This window comes from Choloepus didactylus, chromosome 4 (assembly GCF_015220235.1).
Source record: "Choloepus didactylus isolate mChoDid1 chromosome 4, mChoDid1.pri, whole genome shotgun sequence".
NCBI lineage: Eukaryota > Metazoa > Chordata > Mammalia > Pilosa > Megalonychidae > Choloepus > Choloepus didactylus.
This window is the reverse complement of record NC_051310.1, coordinates 154,979,367-155,006,406: the sequence shown is the minus strand read 5'-3', so window position 1 is coordinate 155,006,406 and position 27,040 is coordinate 154,979,367. Positions and strand designations below refer to the sequence as shown.

General features: G+C 37.7%; 2 protein-coding genes across 2 annotated transcripts in view; one reads left to right on the top strand and one right to left on the bottom strand.

The window, feature by feature from the left end:
* RPGRIP1 (RPGR interacting protein 1) overlaps positions 1-27,040 on the bottom strand; it is a 78,573-nt gene that overhangs the window by 2,619 nt on the left and 48,914 nt on the right. The window contains exons 20-23 of the mRNA XM_037834494.1: positions 23,406-23,506; positions 5,124-5,316; positions 2,767-2,851; positions 377-507 (exon numbers count right to left, since the gene is read on the bottom strand). Coding sequence (XP_037690422.1) covers positions 377-507; positions 2,767-2,851; positions 5,124-5,316; positions 23,406-23,506 — 510 coding nt within the window. The remainder of the gene's footprint in view (positions 1-376; positions 508-2,766; positions 2,852-5,123; positions 5,317-23,405; positions 23,507-27,040) is intronic.
* Positions 13,823-14,263, top strand: LOC119532258 (proteasome maturation protein-like). The gene has a single exon (XM_037834496.1). It carries the CDS (start codon positions 13,823-13,825, stop codon positions 14,246-14,248), a length of 426 nt encoding a protein of 141 aa, XP_037690424.1. The 3' UTR covers positions 14,249-14,263.

Sequence of the window (27,040 nt, the reverse complement as noted above, 5' to 3'; positions counted from 1 at the left end):
ATTAACAGAGGAGAGGTATATAGCTGCTTTTACAAAGCTTCAGAGAGGTCAGAAATTCTGACCTTAAAGTTGATTGAAATGAAAAGAACTTGTCTTTAAAATTTTCCCTTATCTCAAAATTGAAGATTCATAATACATCCTAACTGTCATTAGGTATATGGGCTAAAATATACAACTGACTACTTTCATGTTTGTTCTAGAAATAAATATAGCTATAAAGACAGCATTTCAATCCAGTTTGTGTCTCATCAACTTAATGGTGGCAATTATGTACTAAAGGCATAACAGGAAAAGTATCCCATTATGAGGATGGTTTCCTTAGAAATAAGTGGATCAAAGAAGCACAATAATTTTTGAGCAAAAGTTTATTACTCACTGTCTAGCTCTTGCTCTAGAATGTCTCTTCCTGATTCCAGGACCTGCGAAAGTCCAAGATATGCATATCCTATGTCTTGACATTCTATCTTTTCTTCATCCATAGGATCACTTACCACTGTAAACTTTAAACTAAAGAAAACAAAACCATTTAACTCAGCACAGCTGATACCCTTAGACTTTAAAAGTAAAGTAAGGGTTAAAGTAATCATAAAACTATACAATGTCTCCCCTGAATCCCTTTCCTTTGCCTCCATTTTACAAGACTACAACAGCACAAAGTGAGGAATCAATATGCTTTACAGTAACAACAGGCCTTGAGAAGAGGGAACTAAGACTTAAGATAATGTTGATCAGGTTCTCAAACCTGGAGAGTATAGTGAGATTGTTTACAATTTTGATGGAAGATATGATATGGGCAGTGGAGGTGTAGCACAAAAACCAGGATTATAGAAAGAGAGGTTTTACATTTTTAAATAAAAGTTGGATCCCAAGCCTGAGCAGAGTAATGGAAACAAGGAATTTCAAAACAAGTTTAAGAACTGTATTTCTTGAAGCTGTAAGTCTTGAAGCATGATGCTATAACATAGCCCAGTGCCTTGCAAACAGTGACAAGTCAATAAAAGTATTATTATTTTGATTTAACAAAGAATGGTATTAAGTTCCAGAAAGTGATATAATTTATAATAATCCTATTATTTTTTTATTGAAATAAAATTCACATAACATAAAATTCACCTTTTTAACCATGTAAAGTATTTTTTGGTGTATTCAAAATGTTGGGCAACCATCACCCCTAATTCCATAACATTCTCATCACCACCCCCCCAAAAAAAAACCTGTACTCATTAAGCAGTCACTTCCCATTCCCCCTTCCCCCCAACCTGCCAACCACTAACTACTTTCTGTCTCTATGGATTTGCCTATTTTGGACATTTCATAAATTTTTTAAAAACAAACATTGTGGCAACAGAGAGTGCTAAGGGAGCAGGACTAGGACTAAAAATTCAAGCTTTTAAAGCATAGCCAAACATGATTACATTAAAGAAAAGAAATTACTGAAAATGATACATCTTCAATCCACTCAGCAGTTATTCATTTGTTATCACATTTCTGTATCATTACTGAGCACTTTCAGTAATGGTCTACCTATGTTATCTCCTGTGTTACACTCACAGGAACCTTCAAATTAAGTAATATCTCAAAGATCATAGAATAGGTGAGGGGAGGAGTCAGGTTCAAAACCAAGTCTGTCTGATTAGAAAGCCATTGTTCCGTCTATAAAAAGAAAGTCAAAGGCAAATGCAATAGAAATCTGAGGTTGTTGAAATTAAAATTGAGTAGGAAGAAAGGCTACTCTTATAGGAAATAAGAGAGAGTTCTAGGAATGCTGGGGAAGAGGAGAGGAGAAGGGAGGAGAGGGGAGGGCAGGGAAGAGGAGAAAGCTAAAGTTAACTAGTACAGAAAGGAAACAACCAAATCACTTTGCATTTCCAAAAGGTACCAGGGAATTTATATCAGTTTAAGTTCACAATGATAGTGAAGCCAGATTCATTTTTTATTCCAGCTGGGATCTTTTCCAGTCCTTTCTATGGCTAACTAGAGACAGTAAGTGCAGATTAAACACATTTATTGGACTTCTAGAAAAGTAGAGAAAAACACCAACCCCATATCATTTCTTACCCCACATGCATGCAAAGAAAGTAGGGTTGCCAGATTTAGGAAAAAAACAAATACAGAATGCCCAGTTAAATTTCAGTTTCAGCTAAAAAAACAAATAATTATTTTTAGTTTAAATATGTCCTATATACTTCATCTAGAAACTCTGAAAAAGGAGGCATTACAGGAGTAATGACAATTGCTTTCCTAAAAGTTTAAAGCTTTTACAGGAGTAATGACAATTGCTTTCCTAAAAGTTTAAAGCAGAACTTTGTTGCACCTTAAAGTCAAAATATTCCTGGAAAAAAAAAAAAAACAATTTAAAAATATAAATATAAACTTAATATTATAAAGGCATAATAGTTAGTTGGTAGGTTACTAATAAATAGTACTGTGTATGTGAGGAACAAAGCAAATTATCTTAGATTGCCAAAACATTCTGTCCATTCTGTACAGGGCACTGTCAGTATTCAATTAAATCACTGCCAAAAAAAAAAAAAAAAGGGCCCATCAGGGGCTGGCATGGGGGGGAATTAAACTAAACTATGAGATTATATAATTATGAGGTAGTCACAAACATAAGTTAGACTGAAGTAAATGGGAAATTCCTTAAGAGTAAATTAACTTGAAAGAAGTTATTAAAATGTTCAGCATTAGCACAAAACCAAACGCATACTACAGCATTCCTGTCTGAATATCTCCTTCCTTTCAAAGTGGAAAGCAACTGCTTACTGTCCTTGCTCACGATCTTGCTCATTCAGCATGGAGAACAGATACTGCCTTCGACCTTTTTGCTCCAGTGGGTCCAGGTCTATCACTGTGTTAAGGGCAAGAGTAAAAAGCAAAGGGTCATATTACTATTTGGGCATGAAGACTCTGATAAGCAGTATATACAAAACAGTGATATAAAGCAGAGGGCAAACTATGGTGCAGGGGCAGGCTGCCTGTTTTTGTAAATAAAGTTTTTTTGGAACACACAGCAACACCCATTTATTTACATATTGTTTGGCTAAGTAGTTGTGACAGAGACTGTGAAGACCACAAAACCTAAAGTATTTACTATCTGGCTCTTTAAGAAAATGTTTGTCAACCCCGATATACAGGAAGCCTTATAAACTATATTGAAAGCTGTTCTGCCATATGCAAAAATAAACGTGCTCCCACCACTCCACAGCTGCAAGAATTCTAGGAGACTGATTTTGGGGGGCCACCAGGAGATTTGGGTTTCACAGCAGGTTCAACTCAAGGTTCATATCTCAGCATCCATTCTCCCTGTCTTCCTCATTTTTATATGGGAATGGTACAGCCTCAAATAAATTAGCCTTTGTTTTCTAACCTCCTTCTTAGCTAGGTAGGTTATATAATTAAGTTCAGGTCACTGCTGTGTGTCAAAACTCTGGGAAGACTGCTTCAAAGGCTCAGCTGGGAGGCCATTCTTCATTTTCCCAGCAGCCACCAAGGACCAAAGAGGAGCCAGAAAGAGAGAAGGCAGACGCTAGGATGATGGAAAGGAAAGATAGTTTACTTCAGGTGCAACAAAGTCAAAATATTCCTGGAAAGAAATATCAGGTAGCCTCCATATCAGCCCTGGACTGTCACCTTTGAATTTATTTTACATGAATGAGAAATAAATGTCTACCTTGCATGATATAAGGACAGAGTATACTTTTTAAAAAGGAATACAGAACAGGAAAGAGTTCTTAAATAATTAAAACTAAATATTCACTAAATGGCTAAAAGATAAAATTAAAACCTCCCAAAAAGTAGGGGTGGGGAGGAAGAGAGAGAGGTAGAATTATAGAAGAAAAATGATATGAAAATTAGAGGATCAATTTGGAAGATCTACTAAGGAAAAAGAAAAAATTATTAGGGACTAAATTATCAAAGAAATACAATAGAATTTCCCAGAACTAAAAGCCATGAGCTTCCAGGTTGAAAGAGCCTACTGAATGGCCAGAAAAAAAATAAAGAAAAAAATATGCACATAATCCTGAAATTTGAGAACACTAGACATAAAGAGAAAAATCTGAAAGTCTTTGGGGGGGGGGTTGGTGGAGGTGAGGAGAGGGTTTGTTTTCGTAAAAAGGTTAGACTCCACTAGAAAATCAGGACCAATTGGCTTAGCAATTCTGAATGAAAATGTTTTCAACCTAAATTCCTATACTCAACCCAAATATCAATCGAATATTGAGAGTAGAATAAAGAGATTTCATACATGACTATCAAAATATTTATTTTCAATGTACCCTTTCTTAAAAAGCTACTGGAAAATATGGTCCATTAATATAAAGAAATAAATCAAGACAGGATGACACAGGATGAATGAGACAGGAAATTCTGTTTAGGGGAAAATAGAATTATAGGGAGGGCAGCAGTGGGCTAGAGAGGAAGAAGATGATGGAGAGAGGGGTTCAGGGAAAAGTGGATAAATAGATAAATTACATGATATGTTTGATTATTTGAAAATTTGAAGAGGCAGTTGGAAGGTGTAAAAAGAATTATCAATTGGTATAAGGAAAATAAAGCTAATGAAAAATTGAGGTGAACAGGAAAGAAAATATAATCATGGTATATCAATTGGCTCTGCAAGAATTAATATTTATATATTCATTACAATGTGAACAATAAAAATCAATTTAAATAAAAATTATGATCCCACCATATGGAAGGAACATGTGTATGGCATAAGAAAGAGAAATTTTAGGTTCCAAGAGAGGAAGTCAAAAGATAAAGTCTATAATTGGTGAATCAGAAAATTGCAGAAGAAATCACCTTCAGAAATCTGGAGGTAAATACCAAAAGAAATAGCTGAAAAAGTTAAAAATGGTTCTGGGGGACTATGTGTGTGGCTGGTGGGGTAGGGGTACAGGGTAGTTTGTGGAGAAGTGGGGTGGGGGGTTTGCTTATTTTTGATTAAAATCTTTTTAGGTCTATTTAATGTTTTAAATCCACATGCATAAATGACTTTGATAAATTAAATTAAATTAAATGGTTGGATCCACCCCACTAAGAAGTTCAGAATAGTTTCAATCCCTCAGTTCAAGCATTTGTCAGCATCCTCTCCCCAGTAACCACACAAAATACCTCACCTTTGCTAAAGTGGAAGTGGATCTCTTCTCCTGCCCTTGGTTTCCTCAGGGATACTGGAGTCTCAGTCTCTGACAAGGGTAGGTCATGGAATCTGTACTCCACATATACCTGTTTTATGTTCTCATCAGACATCACTTCAGCCTCTGGATAGAAGGCCAGGGAGACAATTTCAATGCACATCTTCTCTGAACCCTGATAAAGAAAATATTTATTTTTAAAAGGTCAGCAATACTCCATCTAATTAACACATTACTCTCTAGTACTCAATCATAGATGTACTCCATCAACCATCTTTCTCCTTGAGAATAAGTCTGATGCAAAATTGGCACCAAAAGGCAACTTGACTGAATTGCCACAGCTAATCCACAGGAAATTTGTAGAGAATCCAGTTGTTTTGTCTCCCAGTCCAGAGAGCTATCTCTCCAGACTAGCCCTCGCTAGCCATCTCCATGTACAGAAAGAAGTAAGAAAATTTCTGAACACAGCTTTTCTTAAATTTTCTTGATGGAAAATGAATCCAGCATTTTCCTAAAGTTAGGACTTAAGAGACCTGCAGATTGATATTGGAGATTTAGTAGCTCCTCCAGCCACTACAGCAAAGAACTGCCCAGGGTTTCCTGTACCCTGCTAAGGTCATGCCACAGAGCAGGCCATCAGACCACTCTGTCCTCCCACAGCAACTCCTGTATTTCAGCTCCACTGCAGAGTAGCTGCCACTGCCACTATCCTCTCTTTTGACTGTCCCCGTGTCCACTTTGGCATTAGGGAGACCAGGAGGAGGGGTGATATCTCTTTAATTTCAAGAAGTCATATGAGCCCAACATGAGTCCCCACCTTCCACAATGTGGCAGTAAGTCAGTGTCATGTCACTACTAACGAGTCAGTCCAGAGTGGTCCCCTACCAGCCTTAGGTCTCTTCTTCATCATTACGCATCCTCCTAGCTGCTGCTTTCCTCTGAGTTGCCAGGCGAATGCCCCTTACTTCTCTGAAGCCCTGACTATCCCTGTCCACAATCTTTTCTGCCCTTAAGAAGAAAGTAGAGCTCCTGTGCCTTCTGCTAGGAAACTCAATGGGCAAGTTTTCTCAAAGTGCACTTCTTGGGTGAACTGCATCAGAATCATCTGAGTGGCTCTTAAAAATGAAGAGACTCAGCATTTCTTTTTCAAGGGCCCCTATATCTCCCTCCCAGAACACCCACTACACATACCACTGACTTTATATGGTGTTTCCAAAATGTGGGTGTTACATTTTGATGTCAGTTTAGTGGGTTTCACTAGCATTTTTTAAAACGAAGTTAGGACTGGATAGGATAGGATAGAATATGATAGAATACAATCAAATAGTGTGTGGTAAATGGTAAGGGTAAGCATTGTTTCTTGAAACACTAGTTTAAACATGAATGAGTGTTCAGGGCACAATGGAGAAATATATTTCTTAATGTGATTGTCATTAGAAAAGAAAGCATAGGAAGGAAGAAGATGGCAGCATAGAGAGGAGTAGAAGCTAGTTAGTCTCCCTGGAACAACTAATTAACAACCAGGAACAACTAGCAAACAATCTGGAATAACTGTGGGGGGACAAACATGATGCCCACTCATCATATACCAACCTGAATTGGGAGGAATGCCTGAGATCACAGCATAAAATCTGTAAGCAAAACTGTGGACCCGAGCCAGGAGCCCCTCCCCCCACAGCCCGAACTGCAAAGCCTCAAGGTGCTAGAGAGCAGCACTCTCCAAGCAAGCAAATATAGCTCAGCTGAGCTCCAACTGCGGTTTTAATTAACAAATGTGGACTGCTCAATACAAGCTATGAATCCCCAACAAGCAGACAGAGGCTTTTGGTGATGACTGACCTTGGTGAACTGGAGGACCTCTCTGGGAGGGAGGGGAAGCCCAGAGGACCCAGTGGTATCTTTGCCTGATGGGTGAAACTGAGAGGGGCCACAGACTGGCCCTGAAAGGGGGCTTTCTATCCCTTTTTCTGCTCAGTGGAGAAACCCTCAGCTATTTTCAGTACCCAGAGCTCTGACCCACACAAGGGTGGAGATAGCAGAGTCAGAGAGACTATTCAAATGCTAATGACCTCTCCCTAGGAGGTGTATCTTCCCTAAGAGGAAGAAGGTGGTGCCAAGCTCTACCACCCACCTTCCATTCAGAACCATACCCCAGAGCCTGGGGGAAAACAGCCACAGGCCACACCTCCTTACACCAGTCTGGAGCTACAGGCTGACAGGCACCACCTGCTGGGCAGAAAAGCACAGTGACTTGAGGCCTCACAGGGTGTATCAATCTTCTAAGACATCCTCAGGGAAACCAGATACTATCGCCTCCTTCCAAGACCTCAGCCTGTTCTGGTCTGGGAAAACCTGATTGGGGTAACCAAGGAAACCAGATGCCCAGACAACAGAAAACTACAACCTACATTTAGAAAAACAAAGTTATAGCCCAGTCAAAGGAACAAACTTACACTTCAACTGAGATACAGGAATTTAAACAACTAGTGCTAAATCAATTCAAAAGTTTAGGGAAGATATGACAAAACAGATGAAGCATATAATGCAAACACAGGCATACATAAGGTAGAAATCGAAAGTTCAAAAAAACAACTGGCAGAATCTATGGAAATGAAAGGCACAACACAAGAGATGAAAGACACAATGGAGACATAAAACAGCAGATCTCAAGAAGCAGAAGAAAACACTCAGGAACTGGAGAATAAGGCATCTGAAAGCATACACACAAAACAACAGATAAAGAATGGAAAAATCTCTGGGAACTTAAGGACAAACAAAATGCAGGAATGTACATGTCATGGGTGTCCCAGAAGGAGAAGAGAAGGGAAAGGGCTCAGAGCAATAATAGAGGATATAATCAATGAAAAATTCCCATCTCTTATGAAAGACGTAAAATTACGGATCCAAGAAGCACAGCATACCCCAAACGGAATAGATCTGAATAGGCCTATGCCAAGCCACTTAATAATCAGACTATCAAATGTCAAAGATAAAGAGAGAATCCTGAAAGCAGCACGAGAAAAGCGATTCATCATGTACAAAGGAAGCTTGATAAGACTATGCGTGGATTTCTCAATAGAAACCATGGAGGCAAGAAGGAAGTAGTGTGATATATTTAAGATACTGAAAGAGAAAAACCACCAACCAAGAATCCTATATCTGGCAAAACTGTCCTTCAAATATGAGGGAGAGCTCAAAATATTCTCTGACAAACAGACAAGGAGAGAGTTTGTGAACAAGATGCCTGCTCTACAGGAAACACTAAAGGGAACACTACAGATAGAAAGGAAAAGACAAGAGTGAGAGGTTTGGAGCACAGTTTTGGGAGACAGTAGCACAGCAATGTAAGTACACTGAACAAAGATGGCTTTGAGTATGGCTAAAAGAGGAAGGTTAGGAGCATGTGAGACATCAGAAGAAAAGAGGAAAGATAAACACTGGGACTATAACTCAGTGAAACCTAGAGTGCTCAACAATTGTGATAAAATGTACAAATATGTTTTTACATGAGGTAGAATAAATGAATGTCAACATTGCAAGGTGTAAAAAATGGGGTGGGATTGGGGAAAAATACAATCAATGCAAACTAGAGACTATAGTTAAGAGAAATATTATATTATGCTTCCTTTAATATGACAAAGGCAATATACCAAAGCTAAATGCATATGGGGGGATATAGGGGAAATATATGGGACTTTTGACATTGGTGATGTTGTCTGACTTTTTACTCTAGTTTAATGCTATCTTTCCTTTTGTTGTTTCCTAGCTGTCATGTTTTGTTTTTCTTTCTCTCTCTCTTTTCTTTTTCTTTTGTCTTTCTACCTTCTTTGACTCTTCCTCCTTCTTTGTGGAAGAAATGGAGATGTCCTTATATAGACAGTGGCAATGGTGGTGAATACACAAATACGTGACTATACAGGGAACCACTGATTGTTTACTTAGGACAGAATGTATGGTGTGTGAACAAAACCGTCTTAAAAAAAAAATGGGTTGATGAAGAAACTTGAGGGCACTATATTGAGTGAAATAAGACAGACACATAAGGACAAATATTGCAGGGTCTCACTGATATGAACTAATTATGGTATGTAAACTCATAGACATGAAATATAAGTTACCAGGATATAGAACAAGGCTAAAGAATGGGAAGCGGTTGCTTATTATGAGCAAAATGTTCAACTAGGGTGAACTAAAACATTTGGAAATGGAAGGAGGTGATGGTAACATGTTGTAAGAATAATTAACAGTGCTGAATGGTGTGTGAATGTGGTGGAAAGGGTAAGCTCAGAGTCGTGTATGTCACTGGAAGGAAAGTTGGAGGTTAAAAGATGGGAATGTATAAAACAGTAAGTCTTGTGGTGGACAATGTCCGTGACTAACTGTACAAATATTAGAAATCTCTCTCATGAACTAGAACAAACATATGACACTATAACTAGAAGTTCATAATAGAGGGGCTCATAGGGAAAAAATATACCTATTGCAAACTATATACTACAGTTAGTATTTCAACATTCTTTCATCAACAGTAACAAATGTACCATACCAATACTATGAATCAATAATGAAAGGGGGCGGGTTAGGGGTATGGGATGATTTGAGTTTCCTTTTTTTGTCTTTATTTCTTTTCTGGAGTAATGAAAATGTTCTACAAATTGAAAAAAAAATTAATTGTAGTGATGGACGCACAGCTGTATGATGTTACCGTGGGCATTTGATTGTATACTTTGGATCTTTGGATGATTGTATGGCATGCGAACAATCTCAATTTTAAAAAAAGTGTAAAAGCCACTGTTATATCAGAATGTCTAGGTTGGCTTCTGGAAATCCACATTTAACTTTTAAATATTTAGGCATAATTTACATACAGTAAAATGCAAGGACCTTAAGGATACAGACAGTTTGGAACAAACATACATGTGTAATTAGCACCCTATTCAAAATATAGAACATTTCTATCACCCCAGAAAGTTCCCTCAGGCAATTATTTTTAAGTTGCAAACCCTAACCGGTAGTCTAAATAAAAACTTGGCAAAATTTCTCAAGGTGTGTCTAAAGAATAAGTATTTTACAAATGAATGGTTCTGTGATAAACTAAATTTTCGAAGATCAAGGTTAAAGTTATCAGTTTTCTTTAACTGGGTTTAAAGCCTTTCAAATGCTTTGGGACGCTTTTAGAGGGTGAAACAGAAGGTAATTTTTTCCAAAACATATTTGCAATGCAGTCTTTCTTTTTTTTTTTTTTTCCTTTTTTTCCCCTGAAGCATGGTTAGGATTTAATTTTCCATGGAACACGATTTAGGAAATATTGGGATCTGGGGGGGGGAGAGAAAAAGGAAAGGTGTTAGTATTCTAATAAGTGCTTGGATGACCCCCAGCTCCATCCTACCAAAAAAGCCTTCTATACTTAATGGGGATAAATATTCTCCCCAAAGTTAAAAAGGAACAACCACCAGACCAGTGGCTTTCAAACTGTTAAAGACTCAGTGTATGTGTGCCTGTGTGTGTGTATATAAAAATCACTGAAAAAAGTTTCCTGAAACAATTCTTAACCTTGCTATGTGTGATGAAAACAGTTTTTTGAATTCCATTGTATCTCAGGTTTTTCTAACGCTGGTTGGGACCCCCTACTTGATTTCATTACCCTTTAAAGTATGTCAAACCACACTGCAAACTATTGAACCAGAGCTGTGTGCTATATAATTTTTATTTTTTATTTTTTTATTAAATTCAGTTTTATTGAAATACATTCACACACCATACAATCATCCATGATATACAATCCACTGTCCACAGTATGATAACATAGTTATGTGTTCATCACCACAATCTATCTCTAAACATTTTCCTTACATCAGAAATAACGAGAACAAGAATAAAAAATAAAAGTGAAAAAAGAACACCCAAATCATCCCCCCATCCCACCCCATTTGTCCTTTAGTTTTTATTCCCATTCCTCCACTCGTCCATACACTAGATAAAGGGGATGTGATCCACAAGGTCTTCACAATCACACTGTCACCCCTTGTAATCTACATTATTATATAATTGTCTTCAGGAGTCCAGACTGCTGGGTTGGAGTTTGGTAGTTTCAGATATTTACTTCTAGCTATTCCAATACATTAAAACCTAAGAGGTGTTACCTATATAGTGCATAAGAATGTCCACCACAGTGACCTCTCGACTCCATTTGGAATCTCTCAGCCACTGAAACTATTTCGTCTCATTTTGCATCCCCCTTTTGGTCAAGAAGATACTCTCAGTCCCACGATGCCGGGTCCACATTCATCCCCAGGAGTCATACTCTGCGTTGCCAGGGAGATTTACACCCCTGGGAGTCGGGTCCCACGTAGGGGGGAGGGCAAGTGTGCTATATAATTTGATAGCTTCTAGACTCATGTGGCTATTGCTCACTTGAAATGTGGCTATTCTGATTGGGAAGTGCTGTAAGTGTAAAATTCACACAGGATTTTGAAGACTTTCTATGTAAAATGTCTCCTTAATTTTTTTTATATTGATTACATGTCAGAGTGATAATACTTTGGATATATTGGATTAAACAAAATATATTATTAAAATTAATTTCACCTGTTTCCTTTTACATTTTTTAATGTGGGTACTACATTATAGAATTATAATGTTTCCTTTTACATTTTTTAATGTGGGTACTAATTATAGAATTATAATGTGGCTCACATTATAATTCTATTGTACACTTCAGAGACTCTAAGTTCCATGAGTTCTAGGACCACAAATCTGTATCACTAACACCTTTACTCCCAGCATCTAGCATACACTTAATTCTTTTTGTTTCTACCTAGATCTAAATTTTTCAGAATTACTGCTGACCCCTTCCCTTTAAGCACTATCAAACCATTAAAGTTAAGACTAAGAATGTTGGGGGAAAGAAAGTTTTGGTAACACTGTAAGAAAAAGGCCACTATAGTTTGAAAGTATAGATTGGTAATATTTGGGGGGATGATAATTTGGTGGTATTCATCAGAATTTCGAGTATGCATTTCTTTGAAAAACTAACAATTCCATATCTATGCATCTATCCCATAAAACAAATTTGCGAAGTATACAAAGATACATGAAGAAGAATGTTCATTGAGACATTTTTAATATCAAAAGATTGAACAAACCAATACACAAATGTTTGAATAAATGACAATAAATCTATTCAACAGAGTAGCATCTATCCATTAAAAATAATTAGATTTGTATATACTGACATTGGAAGATGTCAAAATGTATAGTATGATCCCATTTTTGTAACAGTACCAAAAGGAGTGTGTGTGTGTGTGTGTGTGTGTGTTCATAATAATGATATAAACCAAACTGTTAAATAGGGTTAACTCCTAAAGAGTGGTATTGGGCAGAGGAGCCCAGGGACAGGGAGGTGCAGATTAAGTAAATTGGGGCAGAAAAATTTCTTTTTCCTTTATACATCTCTATCTATTTTTTAAATTTTTAACAAAAAATACCTCACATTACTTTTGACACTGAAAATATATTTATAAATACAAACATATATTTAAGTATATATGTACTTAAATGTGTATTTTGGTAATAAGTACTTGTGGGTAGTGATACGAGCCTAGGCACAGAACAGTCAGTCATAGGAACAAAGAAATGATCAACAGTCCCAGTGAGTAAAGACATAATAAAATAAAGAATTAAAAAAAAAAATTAGGAGAAAGGGCTTAGAATAAGACACACACATCACCTCTCCAGTCTCACACATGTCAGTCATCTCTTGGACCTCTCCTTTGACACAGGGAATTGTAATTTCCTTTTTGAATTTCTATTCTCCTGTCTTCTGTCTCCTTCTGTCCTCCTCCCTCCTCTCTGCCCCCATCTTCTTCTCCTTCAGAAGGCTCCACTAGCTCTGTTTGCCCCCAAAATGCTGGTGTGCCCCAGAGTTCTGTCTCTGGCCTTCTCAGCTCCTTCCCTGTGCTTTTCCTGAGCAATCTTACCAGCACTTAGCCAGCACTAGGCTGATGCTTCACACACGTCTTTCTCCATTTCAGACACTTCCTCTGAGCTCCAGACCCACAGATCCACATGTCCATCAGGTACTCCTTTGTGCTTGTCCCATGGGATCTCAGTACCCATATGTCAATAACTGAATGTCCCATTGCTTCACCTACCTGTCTCCAAGACACCTTCATCAAACATGGTTACTAATATCACCATCCACCCAAGCCAACAAGCTAGGAATCTGGGAGTTAGCCTAGACATCTCTCTGTTACCTTGGCTCCACTCTGCACATATCTACAAAGACTAGGTCCTGTCAATTTATTTATTTAACAAATATTTTCTGAGCACCTACTACAAGCTAGGTTCTGTTTAATCACTGGAGATACAATAGTGAATAAAACAAAGTTCCTGCCCTCATGAAGTTTAAATTCTAGCAGTAGTAAGAGACAGAAAATAAACACTCAAGTAAATATATAATATACCAGGTGGCTATATGTTACAGACAAAAATTAAACAGAGTATAGGGGATACGAGTACCGAGCTGAAAGGGGGAGTGTTATTTTATCTAGGGTAATCATGCAAGGCATCTATGATAAGGGACATTTAAGCAAAGACTTTCAAAAAGGAAGGGAGGGAGGTGAGCGGCCGGCCGGCTGGCGGTAACAGGGCTGAGAGGTGGTGCAGACAGCGGGCTGAAGATGTATGCCAGAGGACTTGGATCTCAGCTAAAGGACAGTATTCCAGTTACTGAACTTTCAGCAAGTGGCCCTTTTGAAAGTCAAGATCTTCTTCGGAGAGGATTTCCTTGTGTGAAAAATGAACTTTTGCCCAGTCATCCTCTTGAATTATCAGAAAAGAATTTCCAGCTCAACCAAGATAAAATGAATTTTTCCACATTGAGAAACATCCAGGGTCTGTTCGCTCCACTAAAATTACAGATGGAATTCAAGGCAGTGCAGCAGGCTCAGCGGCTTCCATTTCTTCCGAGTTCAAACTTTTCACTGGATATTTTGAGGGGTAATGATGAGACTATTGGATTTGAAGATATTCTTAATGATCCATCACAAAGTGAAGTAATGGGAGAACCACACTTGATGGTTGAACGTAAACTTGGTTTACTGTAATACAGTTGTGCTGTTAATGAAAATAGGGACTGCATCTTGTTTATAGTTGTCTTTCTACTATAATTTGATGTACACAACATTAAAAGTACTGACATGTGAGAATTTTTGCCTAAATAGTATCAGTGATCATTTGAAATTATTTGGTTCTTTGGTTCATGGCCATGTGACAATTGAAAACACTAAAGGAAGACAATTTTAAAGCTAGTTTTATATTAAAACATTGGCCTTCTAAGTCTTTAAAAACTCATTGCTAATGAATATTATAAATCTGCCTGCAAGTTCCATATAAACCCATTTTCTAGGTATTCCTTAAATTTAATTTTAAATAGTCATTATCTATCTCTGAATGTGCAGCCTTCGTAGCAGCATCTTTCAGAATAAATAATTGTAATTGATTTTACTGGCAACTTCAAGTTAAGAGCAGAATATGATGTTTACAGTTTATCCTGTTTCAGTATCAGCCATTAATACTCATAAGAATATATGATTTATTGATAACTATTTTAAATTACAACCATTCTTTGATTCTTTCAAGTTGAAAACTATAAGTTCAGAGGTTTTGATTTTGGTCTTGTCTTTAAAGTGAAAAAATTAAAAAGTAACCAGCAGAAGTATATTAACCTGTGGTTCTTCACAGATTTGATAATATATTAATATATATTTAATATGTTACTAAGTAATACTGTTAAAAGAAAGCCTCATCTTTCCTTGTTCTTGCTTTATATATCATATGATGCTTAAATTTTAAAAATTACAACCTTCATACATATACTTACACAATAATTTCTTTAAAAATTTTCACCATGTTTGTTCTTTCTTATAAGGTATCGTTTATGAACCTGGTACATAAAAATTAAAGCTTTTTAGAACATTAAAAAAAAAAAAAAGGAAAGGAGGGAGTGAGACAAGGAGCTATCTGGGGAGTAGGAAGGTATCCCACTTAGAGGAAACAGAAAGTGCAAGATTCTGAAATGAAGGCTCTCCTGGAGAGTTAAAGCAACAGCACAGACACCAGGGTAACTGGAACAGAGTGAGCAACCAATGGCAAGAGTGATAGAAGACAACGCTGAAGAGTAGATCAAGACCAAATCGTTCAGGACTGTATGACTAGGAAGCTATTAGAAGGTTTTGAGCAGAGGTGTCACAAATTCTGACTTATGTTTTCAAATGATCACGAATTGAATAGCCAGTTAGGGGGCTATTGCAATAATACCCATAACAGATGAAAGAGCTTAAACTGGGTAGAAGTGATGACTGTGGTGGGAAGTGGGTGTATTTTAAAGGTAGAGTCTACGACCCCGTCCTGATCAAGATGGAGCAGTGAGGCACTTCAGGGCTCTGTTTCCACATAGAAGCTTAGAAAAACCAGCAAGAACTGGCAGAAACACCTTTCTCAAAGCTCCAGAAAACAGTTAAAGGACTGCAGTTAACAGAATGAGTGCCAAATCAAGTAAAAGGCTTCTTAAAAGTGGTAGGATCTCATGGCGCTGGGCTGGTCCCTCCCCCTTTTCCCTCATGGAGCCAGCCTGTACTCCTAGTGCGGATCCCTGGTTCTGGAGGGGGCAGAGTAACCCTCATGCACATCCTGGGAGCAGTTATGTTTGGCTTAAATGGTCTGGCCCGAGGGACTTGCTGTCCCAGAATGTGCTCTGCATCTACAAGGTAGCTTGCCTTTATAACACATTCCCCGTATTCTCTTTACTAAAGTACTTGGTGCAGATTTTGCTTTCCTGGCTACATCTTGACTGATATGCACAGTTCATCTCTCCCTCTTTTCCTTACTTCCCTTGAATCTTCCTACAAGCCATATGCAAATTTGGTCAGCTTACCCATTGCTCCATGTAGTTTTATGCTTCTGACCCTAGCACATGCCATGCTCATGCCCTCCCATTACTATTATATCATGTTATTTATTTTCTTCATAGTATTTAGAATTTGCAGTTATCTGATTTATTTATTTGCTCATTGGTTTATTTCCGTTTCCTCTCAGTAGAACATAAGATTTAAGAGGGTGGAGGAGACTAAGTCTGTCTTAGTCATTTTTGCATCCCCAGTGCCTGGCAAATACTAAGGCAGGTACTCCATATTTGCTTGTTGAAGGAGCAAGTAACTCACAGGGCTGCTTTGAGGATTTAGTGAGTGAATGAATGTCAGGCACATGACACACAGAGTAGAGGTTCAATCGGTGTTGTCCATTAGGACCTATCTAAATGAAAGGTCATATGACATGTTAATGGAATACTGATACAGCAGTTAAGAGAAATGAACTAGGCAGAGCTAAATAAACATATCAACAGGGGTAGACTCCCCCAACCCCAAATTATTGGTTGAAAAAATGAAATTTCAGAATAATATGTACAAAAAAAAAGACAGTGAGAAATTGAGTAAAAGGGTGCATGGTACCTCTCTGCACATTTTTAAAAATCTTCCTATGAATCTATAATTATTTCAAAGTAAAAAAGTAAAAAACACAACAAATCAATATGTGCCATTTAATGTCACTAATTTGAAGTCCAAAAAAAAAAAGACAAATACAAAGCAATAGGAAATAAGAATACTAAGCTTCTTTTAAAATATACATATTTAAAAATTTTTATTTTATATAGCAATATATTTTTATATATAATATATCTGAAAGGTATATCCCCAAAATTCAAAGCTATGGTTTTCTTGGGGGATAAGGGTGGGGGGTGGGGTGGTGAGTTGGGATTGTGGATCACAGTCAAAGGAGACTTATCTTTACTTGTAATATCCTAAATTTTAAAAAATAAATGTAGTCCTACCTTACTTGCATATTTTTAAAATTTTAAGTTAGCTAATATGAGGCCTAATATCAGAAATCTATATTTATGCAGACTACATCAATTTTATTCTGATAAAAAAGGTGAATTAGGAGGATCCTTGCTTGATAAGATTCATATTTGAGCCAGGTGTACATGGACGCTTTATTGATCCTATTAGATTGAACTATATGAAACGGACAAAACTTAATCATTTTCTACCTATAAAAATGGCAATTTTGTATGCCTCAGTATAATATTGTCCTTTGATCCAGAAACCTTTATATGAGCTGTTTCCATCATATAAGTTTATTGGGACTGAACAGCAAAGGAAGTATACAATTAGTATTATTACCCATTCTCATACATATTAACTCATCTGAACTTACTGGCAGAACCCTTGAGAGCAGTTAATTGTGCAGAATTAGTGCCAGACAGTTCCTGTTAGCTTATTATTTCAGGTGTGCTAGCTAATTTGGCCAGAGGTGGGCTTGTTAAAATTAATTAGCTAGCATATACAAGGAGTCAGGACATCCTGGACACCTGGAATTAAGAGTATAAGAAAAGGGAGGCTCTAAGATGGCAGCATAGAGAGGAGTGGAAGCTAAGCAGTCCCCCTGGAACAACTGAAAAAAAACAGAAATAACTAGTAAATAATCTGGAATAACCGCAGGGGGACAGATGTGACCATCCACTCATCACACACCAACCTGAACTGGGAAGAATACCTGAGATCGCAGAATAAAATCTGTAAGTAAGAACTGCAGATCCAAATCAAGAGACCCCTCCCCCACAGCCCAAGCTACAAAGCCTCGTGGTGCCAGAGAGAAGCTCTCTCCCAGCAAGCGAATACAGCTCAGCTGAGCTCCAGCTGGGGTTTTAATTAGCAAGTGTGAACTGCTCACTATGAGGTATGAATCCCCAACAAGTAGACAGAGGCTTTGGGTGATGACTGACCTTGGAGAGCTGGAGGGTCGCCTCAGACTGGCTCTGTTCCTTTTTCGATTCAGTGGAGAAAGCCTCGGCCATTTTCAGTTACCAGTTCTGTGACCCAGACAGGTATGTGGCACAGGCAGAGAGAGACCATTAGGGCATCTATCTTCTCTAAGAGGAAAGGGGTGGGGCCCAGCTCTATTACCTGCCTTTCATTCAGAACTTACACCAGTCAAGAATTATAGGCTAATCTTTGCATCAGGCAGAGAGTGCCCCTGCACGGCCTGGCAGCCCGGGGCTTCCCCTGAGGGACGATGTGCACTAGTGACGTAGCACAGCCTTCCCTCAGCAGAGGTCCTGGAAGATCACAGCTGAGAAGGGGGGCCCGCTCAGAAAACCCAGGGACGCTATGTCAATGCCGGTGGGTTGTGGGTCAGCAACAGAGAAAATCTGGGGCAAAACTGAAATGAAGGCTTAGACTCTTGCAACAGCCTTGAATCTCCAGGAACACCTGAGAGGTTTGAATATTAAAGCAGCGCTGCCTCCCTGACCACCCAGACACACGTACAACGTTCAGGGCAGATAGCTCCAACAACAAACCCAAACTGAGTTCACCAACTGAACCCCACAAAAATCATTTCCCCACACACCACAGAGACAGAGTTGGGGAGAACTGACTTGAGGGGTATAGGTGACTCGCAGACGCCATCTGCTAGTTAGTTGGAGAAAGTGTACGCCACCAACTTGTATTTCTGAAAAATTGGATTGGTATTTTTTTTTCTTTTTTACAACTTGAAAGAACCCTATCAAGCAAAGCAAAAGCCAAGAAGCCAAAAACAACAGAAAATCTTAATACAAATGATAAAACCAGACAATGTGGAGAACCCGATCCCAAACACCCAAATCAAAATATCAGAAGAGACACAGTACTTGGCACAAGTAATCAAACAATCACAATTGAGGAACAAAAATATGGCACAGGATATAAAGGACATGAAGGAGACCATGGAACAGGATAAAAGGGAAATAAAGAAGACCCTAGAAGAGCATAAAGAAGAAATTGCAAGATTAAATAAATAGAAGATCTTATAGAAATAAAAGAAATTGTTGGCCAAATTAAAAAGACGCTGGATACTCATAATACAAGATTAGAGGAAGCTGAACAACAACTCAGTGTCCTAGAGGTCCACAGAACAGAAAATGAAAGAACAAAAGAAAGAATGGAGACAAAAATCAAAAAAATCAAAAAGGATCTCAGGGATACAATAGATAAAATAAAACATCCAAATTTAAGACTCATTGGAGGCTCAGAAGGGGAAGAGAAGGGTAAAGGTCTAGAAAGAGTATTCAAAGAAATCGTTGGGGAAAACTTCCCCAACCTTCTACACAATATAAATACACAAAGCATAAATGCCCAGCGAACTCCAAATAGAATAAATCCAAATAAACCCACTCCAAGACATATTCTGATCAGACTGTCAAATACTGAAGAGAAGGAGCAAGTTCTGAAATCAGCAAGAGAAAAGCAATTCACCACATACAAGGGAAACAACATAAGACTAAGTTGTGACTACTCAGCGGCCACCATGGAGGCGAGAAGGCAGTGGCATGATGTATTTAAAATTCTGAGAGAGAAAAATTTCCAACCAAGAATACTTTATCCAGCAAAACTCTCCTTCAAATTTGAGGGCGAGCTTAAATTTTTCACAGACAAACAAATGCTGAGAGAGTTTGCCAATAAAAGACCTGCTCTACTTCAGATACTAAAGGGAGCCCTACTGACAGAGAAACAAAGAAAGGAGAAAGAGATATAGAGAATTTTAACAGACATATATAGAACCTTACATCCCAAATCACCAGGACACTCATTTTTCTCTAGTGATCATAGATCTTTCTCCAGAATAGACCATATGCTGGGACATAAAACAAGCCTCAATTAAAAAAAAAGAAAATCAAAGCACAATCTCTGACCACAATGGAATACATATAGAGGTCAATAATTTTTGAATTGTAACTCCACTATTTACTTCCTATATGATACAAAATACACAAACTAATGACAAATCAGTGGTTTTGAACTCAATGTAAAATATGTAATTTTTGAAAGAACCATATAAAGGTGGGGGAATGGAGGAGTATAGGTACATAGTTTATGTGTCCTATTGAAATTAAGTTGGTTGTATGACTGCGTGGTATGTGAATATATCTCAATAAAATGAAGATTAAAAAAAAGAAATTAAGTTGGTATCAAAGAAAAACAAGATTGTTATGGATTTAAGAGGTTAATTTTAAGCCCAACAGTAAACACAAAGAAATTATCAGAGAATATGACCACAGAAATGAAAAGTAGAGTATGGGTTAAGAGAAATGGGGGAAGGGGAAATGGGGAGTTAAGAAATGAGTGTAGGGTTGCTGTTTGAGGTGAAGGGAAATTTCTAGTAATGGATGGTGGGAAGGTGATAGCATTACAACATTCTAATGGAATGCTAGGGAGGGGGTGGAATGGGAAGATTTAGGCTGTATATATGTATATATGTTTCCACAATTGAGAAAAAAAAAAAAACAAGACAGTCTAAATAGATGACAATTGAATGCCAAGGATGACCCTGGATGGGATCTGAGGATGGAGGACAGGAGGCTCAAAGGGACACAGTTGAGACATAAGGAAAAGGAAATATAGAATGTAAGGTTTGTATCATTGTTGAATCTCTTGTACTTCTTAGCTGCACTTAACAGGATTGCATAAAAGAATGTTCTTGTTCATGGGAATTGTATATGTGAATTATAGTGTTTGTTCAAGGATGTGTGCAGCTAGCTCTCATATATTCAGAAGACAGAGCAATAGATGATGGATGACAGATAGGGAGGGAGAGAGGGAGGGAGGGAAAGAAATAGCGGTGTGACATGTTAAAGTTAGTGGGTCAGGGTATCTGGTTGGGGGGGTCAGGGAATGCTGGAGTTCTGTGTATGGGATTCGTATTGTTTTTGCAACTGTTCCTATAACTTTGAATTTATTTCAAAATAAAATGTAAAAAAAAAAAGAGTATAAGAAAAGAGAATAAACTTCAATGTTCTTGATCTACATCACAACTAAAGAGACAGTAACCTGAGGTCATACTGTAAGCAAAAATGACTGCTCCCTTCTCATTAGTAGCTATTAAGACGTGGAGGGAAAATTTTCTATGGTTCACTCAGAATGGGAGATTGATTCCTGGGACCAGGAAAAGTCTTTCATCTGGAGGAAACCATGCAGTTTGGGCAGAGGGCTTTTCCTGGGGATTCTTACAGGGAAGCTTAGTACAGGGGGCTCTTAGGAACTTTGTGTCAATTAATAGACAGGGCCCTGGGGAAATAGTCCTATCCATATCCCACGAACACAGGAATCATCTTAATTCTGGACCCAAAGAGAGGCAGTTAAAAGTCCAGATGTATTGTGATTGGCTTAGTTTTTAACAGTGTAAAGGGAAGACATTTTGGAAGGAGTATTTCCTTTGGATTATATCGTCCGACCTATTTCATTGGCCCTGGCAGGGAAAAGGGAAAAGACCCCCCTGCCTCCCACTCCAGTCCCTTCCCTTTAAGGCCTGGTCCTCCTTGGTGGGGGCCACCATCAGATCATAGAGGTTTGACCACGGGAACTAGAATAATTCAAAGCAGATAGATGATTGCCACCATCACCGTCAACATCACTCTCATTTGTGCTTAATTTCTCTCAGACACCATATAAAGGTGCGTTACCACACACCGCTTTATTTAAACCTTGCCACATCTCTATAATGTAGCTGTACTAATATTGACATTCTACAGATTAGGAAACAAAGCCTAACGGAGGTGAAATAGCTTCACCAATATTGCATAGCTAGCAAGTAGCAGAGGCAGATATAAACCACTGTCTGTCTGAACCAAATCTCCATGCTTTTAACCACTACACACTACTACCTCCTCCATTATCAAGTCTGACCTCAGGCAGAAGAGTGACAGAGTTCAAGTGTTGTCTTTGGCCCTTCAACACCCCGTATCTTTTATGCATAGCTATTTTGAAATATAATAATAATTTAATGTGTGTGTGGTAAGTTTAATTTTATAATATCACTAAGTTTTGCTTACGTAGGCTTGGTTCTTATATTAATTTCTCAAGTGACACTTTTGGGTACTCAAAAATTTTCTAAAGGGAAACCTTACTTAGGAGCCTTTAATTTAGGATAGTATTTTTAATTTAATCTGACTGATTTGTTATGGTTCAAAAATTTGCCGATCAGCTGGCTGCTTTTGGGGATGATATGAGAGGTGGCATGGTTTGGAAACCTTAACTAGAGTTCCAGCTCTGTCTATAAGTCCTTCTATAATCCTGGACACATTTAATCTTCGTCACCTTTATGATGACATCTAATTTGTTGTGGCCTAATTCAAATGTTCTATATTTCTAATCTGCCTTCTAAACATTTCCCAATACATTAATTAAATACTGTCTGAAAAAAGATTGGATAAAGTTCAGAAGATAAACTTAAAACATTTGCTACTAGCTTTAAATTGTTTCTCCCCATTCTAATAGCCTTCATTTTCCTGCAAATTCCCAAATTCTGACTTCCAAGGAGGAGTTTACTGACTTCTACAAAAGTAACAATAATTTCCACTTTCTGAATTCTTACAAACCTTAGTTTGTATCACATAATCTGTCCACTTGATTTTGTGTCATTCTATATTAGTCTCTATTGTTTTCCATGCGGTTCATAATTCTCAAGTTAGATTTTAATCTTTAATTCAGCCATTCATTCAACAAATATTTATTGCATGCCCACAAATATGCCAGGTAGCATTCTAGTGGTTTAAGTAAGAATGATTATGTTTTATACCTCATTTGTATAAAATGTGGATATTTATTCAAGTGTGTGTGTGTGTGTCTGTGTGTCTGTGTGTCTGTGTGTGTGTGGGTGTGTGTCCTAAAGTAGTTCCAAAAGAGATGTGAGGCTGAGATGTTTAACCAATAATTGTAAATACAGGATTTAAAGGTTGGGTAAAAAACTGCAGAAACTGAATAATCTCTCTGAGCCCCATATGAAAACCTTTCCTCTCCTCCAGTCTCCACCTCCCAAAGTAAGCCTGCTCTCCTTAGGTAGACTTAGAGAAAGGGGTATGACTCAAGCTGGGGGTGAATCACAGCCCACAACAAAGGATATAGAAACAAAAAGAGGCACTCAGGGATCCAAACAGGCAGAGAGGAGAGTTGAAGCAAGTCCTCATTTACACCAAATAAAGAAAATGATCCTTTCATCTGACTGTATCAACACACTTCCATTCATAAAGTAATGTAAATTTAACTAAATAACTTGAATTTCCTATCAGGTTCATTATTGGATTTGAGCTTCACAGAGGTGGCTATATTAAGTGCACTAACTGTCACTGTTTACAGTCTTGCATTCAGTGATTGCTTCAGTGTTACTTACTGCCTTAGGACATTTCTGAGATAATGGTGTCACTATGATGTCATCACTATCTGTAGTTGGAGCTTCACTGGCTTCAGATGTTTGTTCACAGAATTCTTTACCTGCTAGAGAAGAGGCTCGAGTTACAGAACTATTTCAGAATACCTTGTCAAACCCACGAAAAGACCTTGTGCCCACATCTCCAGTCCACAGTCTGTCACTAGTTATGGGTATCTAGATTTGGGCTGCATTTACTCAGAATCAAGCCCTCTTTTTCACAGATTCACTTATTCAGAAGCATGCCAAACACACAGGGTTCTTGATAAACCCTGAAAAAAGAAAAACAATGGAAAGAAGAAAGGAGGGAAGGGAGGGAGAGAGAAAGGGAAGGTGGAAGGAAGTTCGTCTTTTTGTTGGGGCTGGAGAAAATGAGCATGCCAAGGCAAAGCTGTGCAAGCAGGGTGCGATAGTCTGTATTTTCCACAGATGACATCAAACAGTATCCCCATCCCACATGCTCTTCTTACAGTGTGACCTTGACACGCCTCCCATTAAGTGGTGGGGTCTATGTCCCCTCCCCTTGAACTGGGGTGGACAGCAGTGACTGCCTCAACCAAAAGAGCATGGTGGAAGCGATGCTATGTGACTTCTTGAGGCTAAAACGTAAAAATGTCAAGCACTTATGCCTTGTTCTCTTAGGAGTCTCACTCTTGGAATCTTACCACCAAACTATGAGAAAGCCCAGGCAACCTGTAGAAGGCCCGTGTGGACAGGAACTGAGACCTGGGCCCACAGTTCCTGCTGAGCTCCCAGCTAACAGCCAAGATCAATTTGCCAGCCATGGGAGTGAGCCATCTTGAAAGCGGATCCACCTGCCCCTGAATTGAGCTGCCCCATCTGATGCCACATAAAGGAGAGGTAAGCTGTTCCCCTGAACCCTGCCTAAATTGCAGGTTAGTGAGCAGAAGGCATAATTGCTGTTATTTTAAGCCACTAACTTTTCGGGTGGATTGTCACACGGCAGTAGATAACTGGAAGACAGGACAGTCTCCTGGACAAAAATTAAAAGTCCTGGGGTTTCCTACTCCACTGGAGTTTCAGAGGCAAAAGGTCTGAGATACCATGGGGACAGCAAAAGGGAAGTCTGCTAAAGGGCATAAGGCTTTGTAAAACAGACAATGAAACAGTTTTTAAATTAGGCCCTTCCTTTTCTTGGTGGCCTTTATCTAATAATCTTGCGGATCTTTGTCTAAAAGATTAACAGGTGGGCTTCCCTGTGCCTGCTGACTGATGCTCTTACTCTTCTGAGATTGATGGAGAAGAGAGCAGTATTAAAACTAGGGCAAAGGCTTAAAACAATCACAATTTGGCTTCCACAGAAATGATCTCTTTTTATTTATGGCTGTAAGTAGGTGACTATACAGTACATGATTTTTAGATTACCTCCTAGTCCCATTTCTCACATTCCAGATGGAGAAAAAGCATGTGAATATAGGTCAGACCCAATCAAATATTTGAAGAAATATAAATTGGGAGTATGGCAATGAGTGGTATCCTACATTCAAATCTGGATACACTGAATCTGTCTAGGTAAATCATTGCTGCCTTTTAAAATAGCCACTTAAACATCACAACAAACAGCTAACCTGGTGTTTGTACCTTTCCTTCCTATCTTTGTCCACATTAATAATTGTGTATGTAATTACAATCATGGTATAGCAGCAATTCTTTTATTTACTTTGCTTCAGTATAGCATAAACATGCTTCCAAATAATTTTCATAATTTATCATTCTTAGTGACTCCTACTGCCTGCTAATCTGAAGAATGGAACTGTTCTCTTATACCTAGGACTTCTGGCCAATCATTTAAATTATGCCCTGGGAAAATTTGGAATTGGTTGTTCCTAACAACCTCTCTTATGTTGAATTTCCTCTGATGGAAAAATGGGATTATATGATGAACAGAAAAATTTCTTATCCTCCTGTGAAAAATCAGTTATGCTATGCACTTCATATTCAAGAAGTTATGCTGAATATATTTAAAAGCCTAAAAATTCTACTTTCAGGGATTTAGAAGAAAGTCAGACTTTTTAAATAGTTAAGACTTTTTTTTACAAATTTCCATATCTACCTTTTTCCTTTTATTATTAAAATTTTAAACATATAGAAAAGAAGAAAAAAATTCAGCCTACTGAATTATTGTAAAATGAACACCTGTATAACCACCAAGCCAAGAAACAGAAAAACGACAGCACCACAGATGTTCAACAAGGGCCCCTTCTGATCATAACTTCTCTCACACCCCTAGGAGTAAGCACTATTCTGATCAGGGACAGGAGGTTCACCACAGGCACAAGTATTAAGGGGATGCCAAAAAGCTCAATAATCTAGATAAATACTATATTAGCTCAATATTTTTAGAAATTAAAGTTAATACAAAAATCTATGAAGAACAAAAGGCCAAAATTTTTAAAAAAGACTGACTTTCTTGACATTTATTTCCTTGCATTGTGTCATATTTTTACCACCTAGTTATTCATCTATACACATTATAGCTAAGATTTGCCTGTTTTTGAACTTAATATAAACAGAATCGTACATTATACATTGTGTTTGTGTTTGGCTTCTTCCATCCACAATTATATTTTTAAGAGTCATTCATGCTGTTGCAACTAGCTATAGATTTTTCATTTTTGTTGCTGTATAGTATTGCATTTTATGCACATATCACAATTTTTTGTCTACACTATATGGACATTAGTGTTGCTTATATTGTTTTGCTCTAAAGAACATATCATGGTGCATATAAGCACATATTTCTGTAGTAAATATGCCTAGGAATAAAATTGCTGAGTCATAGGGAATAAATACAGTCAGTTACTAGACAATGAGAAATTCTTTTCCAAACTGATGTCATATCTAAGAAATATTAGTCTAATCTAAGGTCAAAATTTTTCTCCTGTTTTCTTTTAGAAATTTTATGGTTTTGGTTGTAATGTTAGGGCTATGGTCCATTCTGGTTAATTTTTGTGTATGGTGTAACAACCTAAATTCTTATTTCTAACTGTGGATTTCAAACTGTTCCCACACCATTTGTTGGAAAGTAGTATTTCCCCATGGAATTGCTTTGGAATCTTTGTGGAAATCAATTGACCTTAAATGTAAAGGTTTAGTTCTGGAGTCTCAATTCTATTCCATTGATCTTTAAGTCTATCTTTGTGCCAATACTACACTGTCTAAATTACTGTAGCTTCATAGTAAGTTTTGAAATAAGGTAGTATAAAAATCCCAACTTAGTTCTTCTTTTACAAAAATTGCTTTGGCTATTCTAGGTTCTTTGCATTTCTATATAAATGTGGAGAATTGCCATCTTAAGAATTTTGAGTTCTCTATTACATAAACATGGTTTGTTTCTCCACTTATTTGGTCCCTCTTTAATCTCTCTCAGGAACTTTATAGTTTTCATTGTACAAGTCTTTGCATTTCTTTTGTTAGATTTATTCCCAAGTATTTTAGTCTTTTGGATGATGTTGTGAATGAAATTTTCTTCATTTCATTTGTGAGTTGTTAATTACTAGTATATGGAAATGAAATTGATTTTGGTATATTGATTTTATATCCTACAACCTTATTAGTTTGCTTTTATTTCTAGTGGG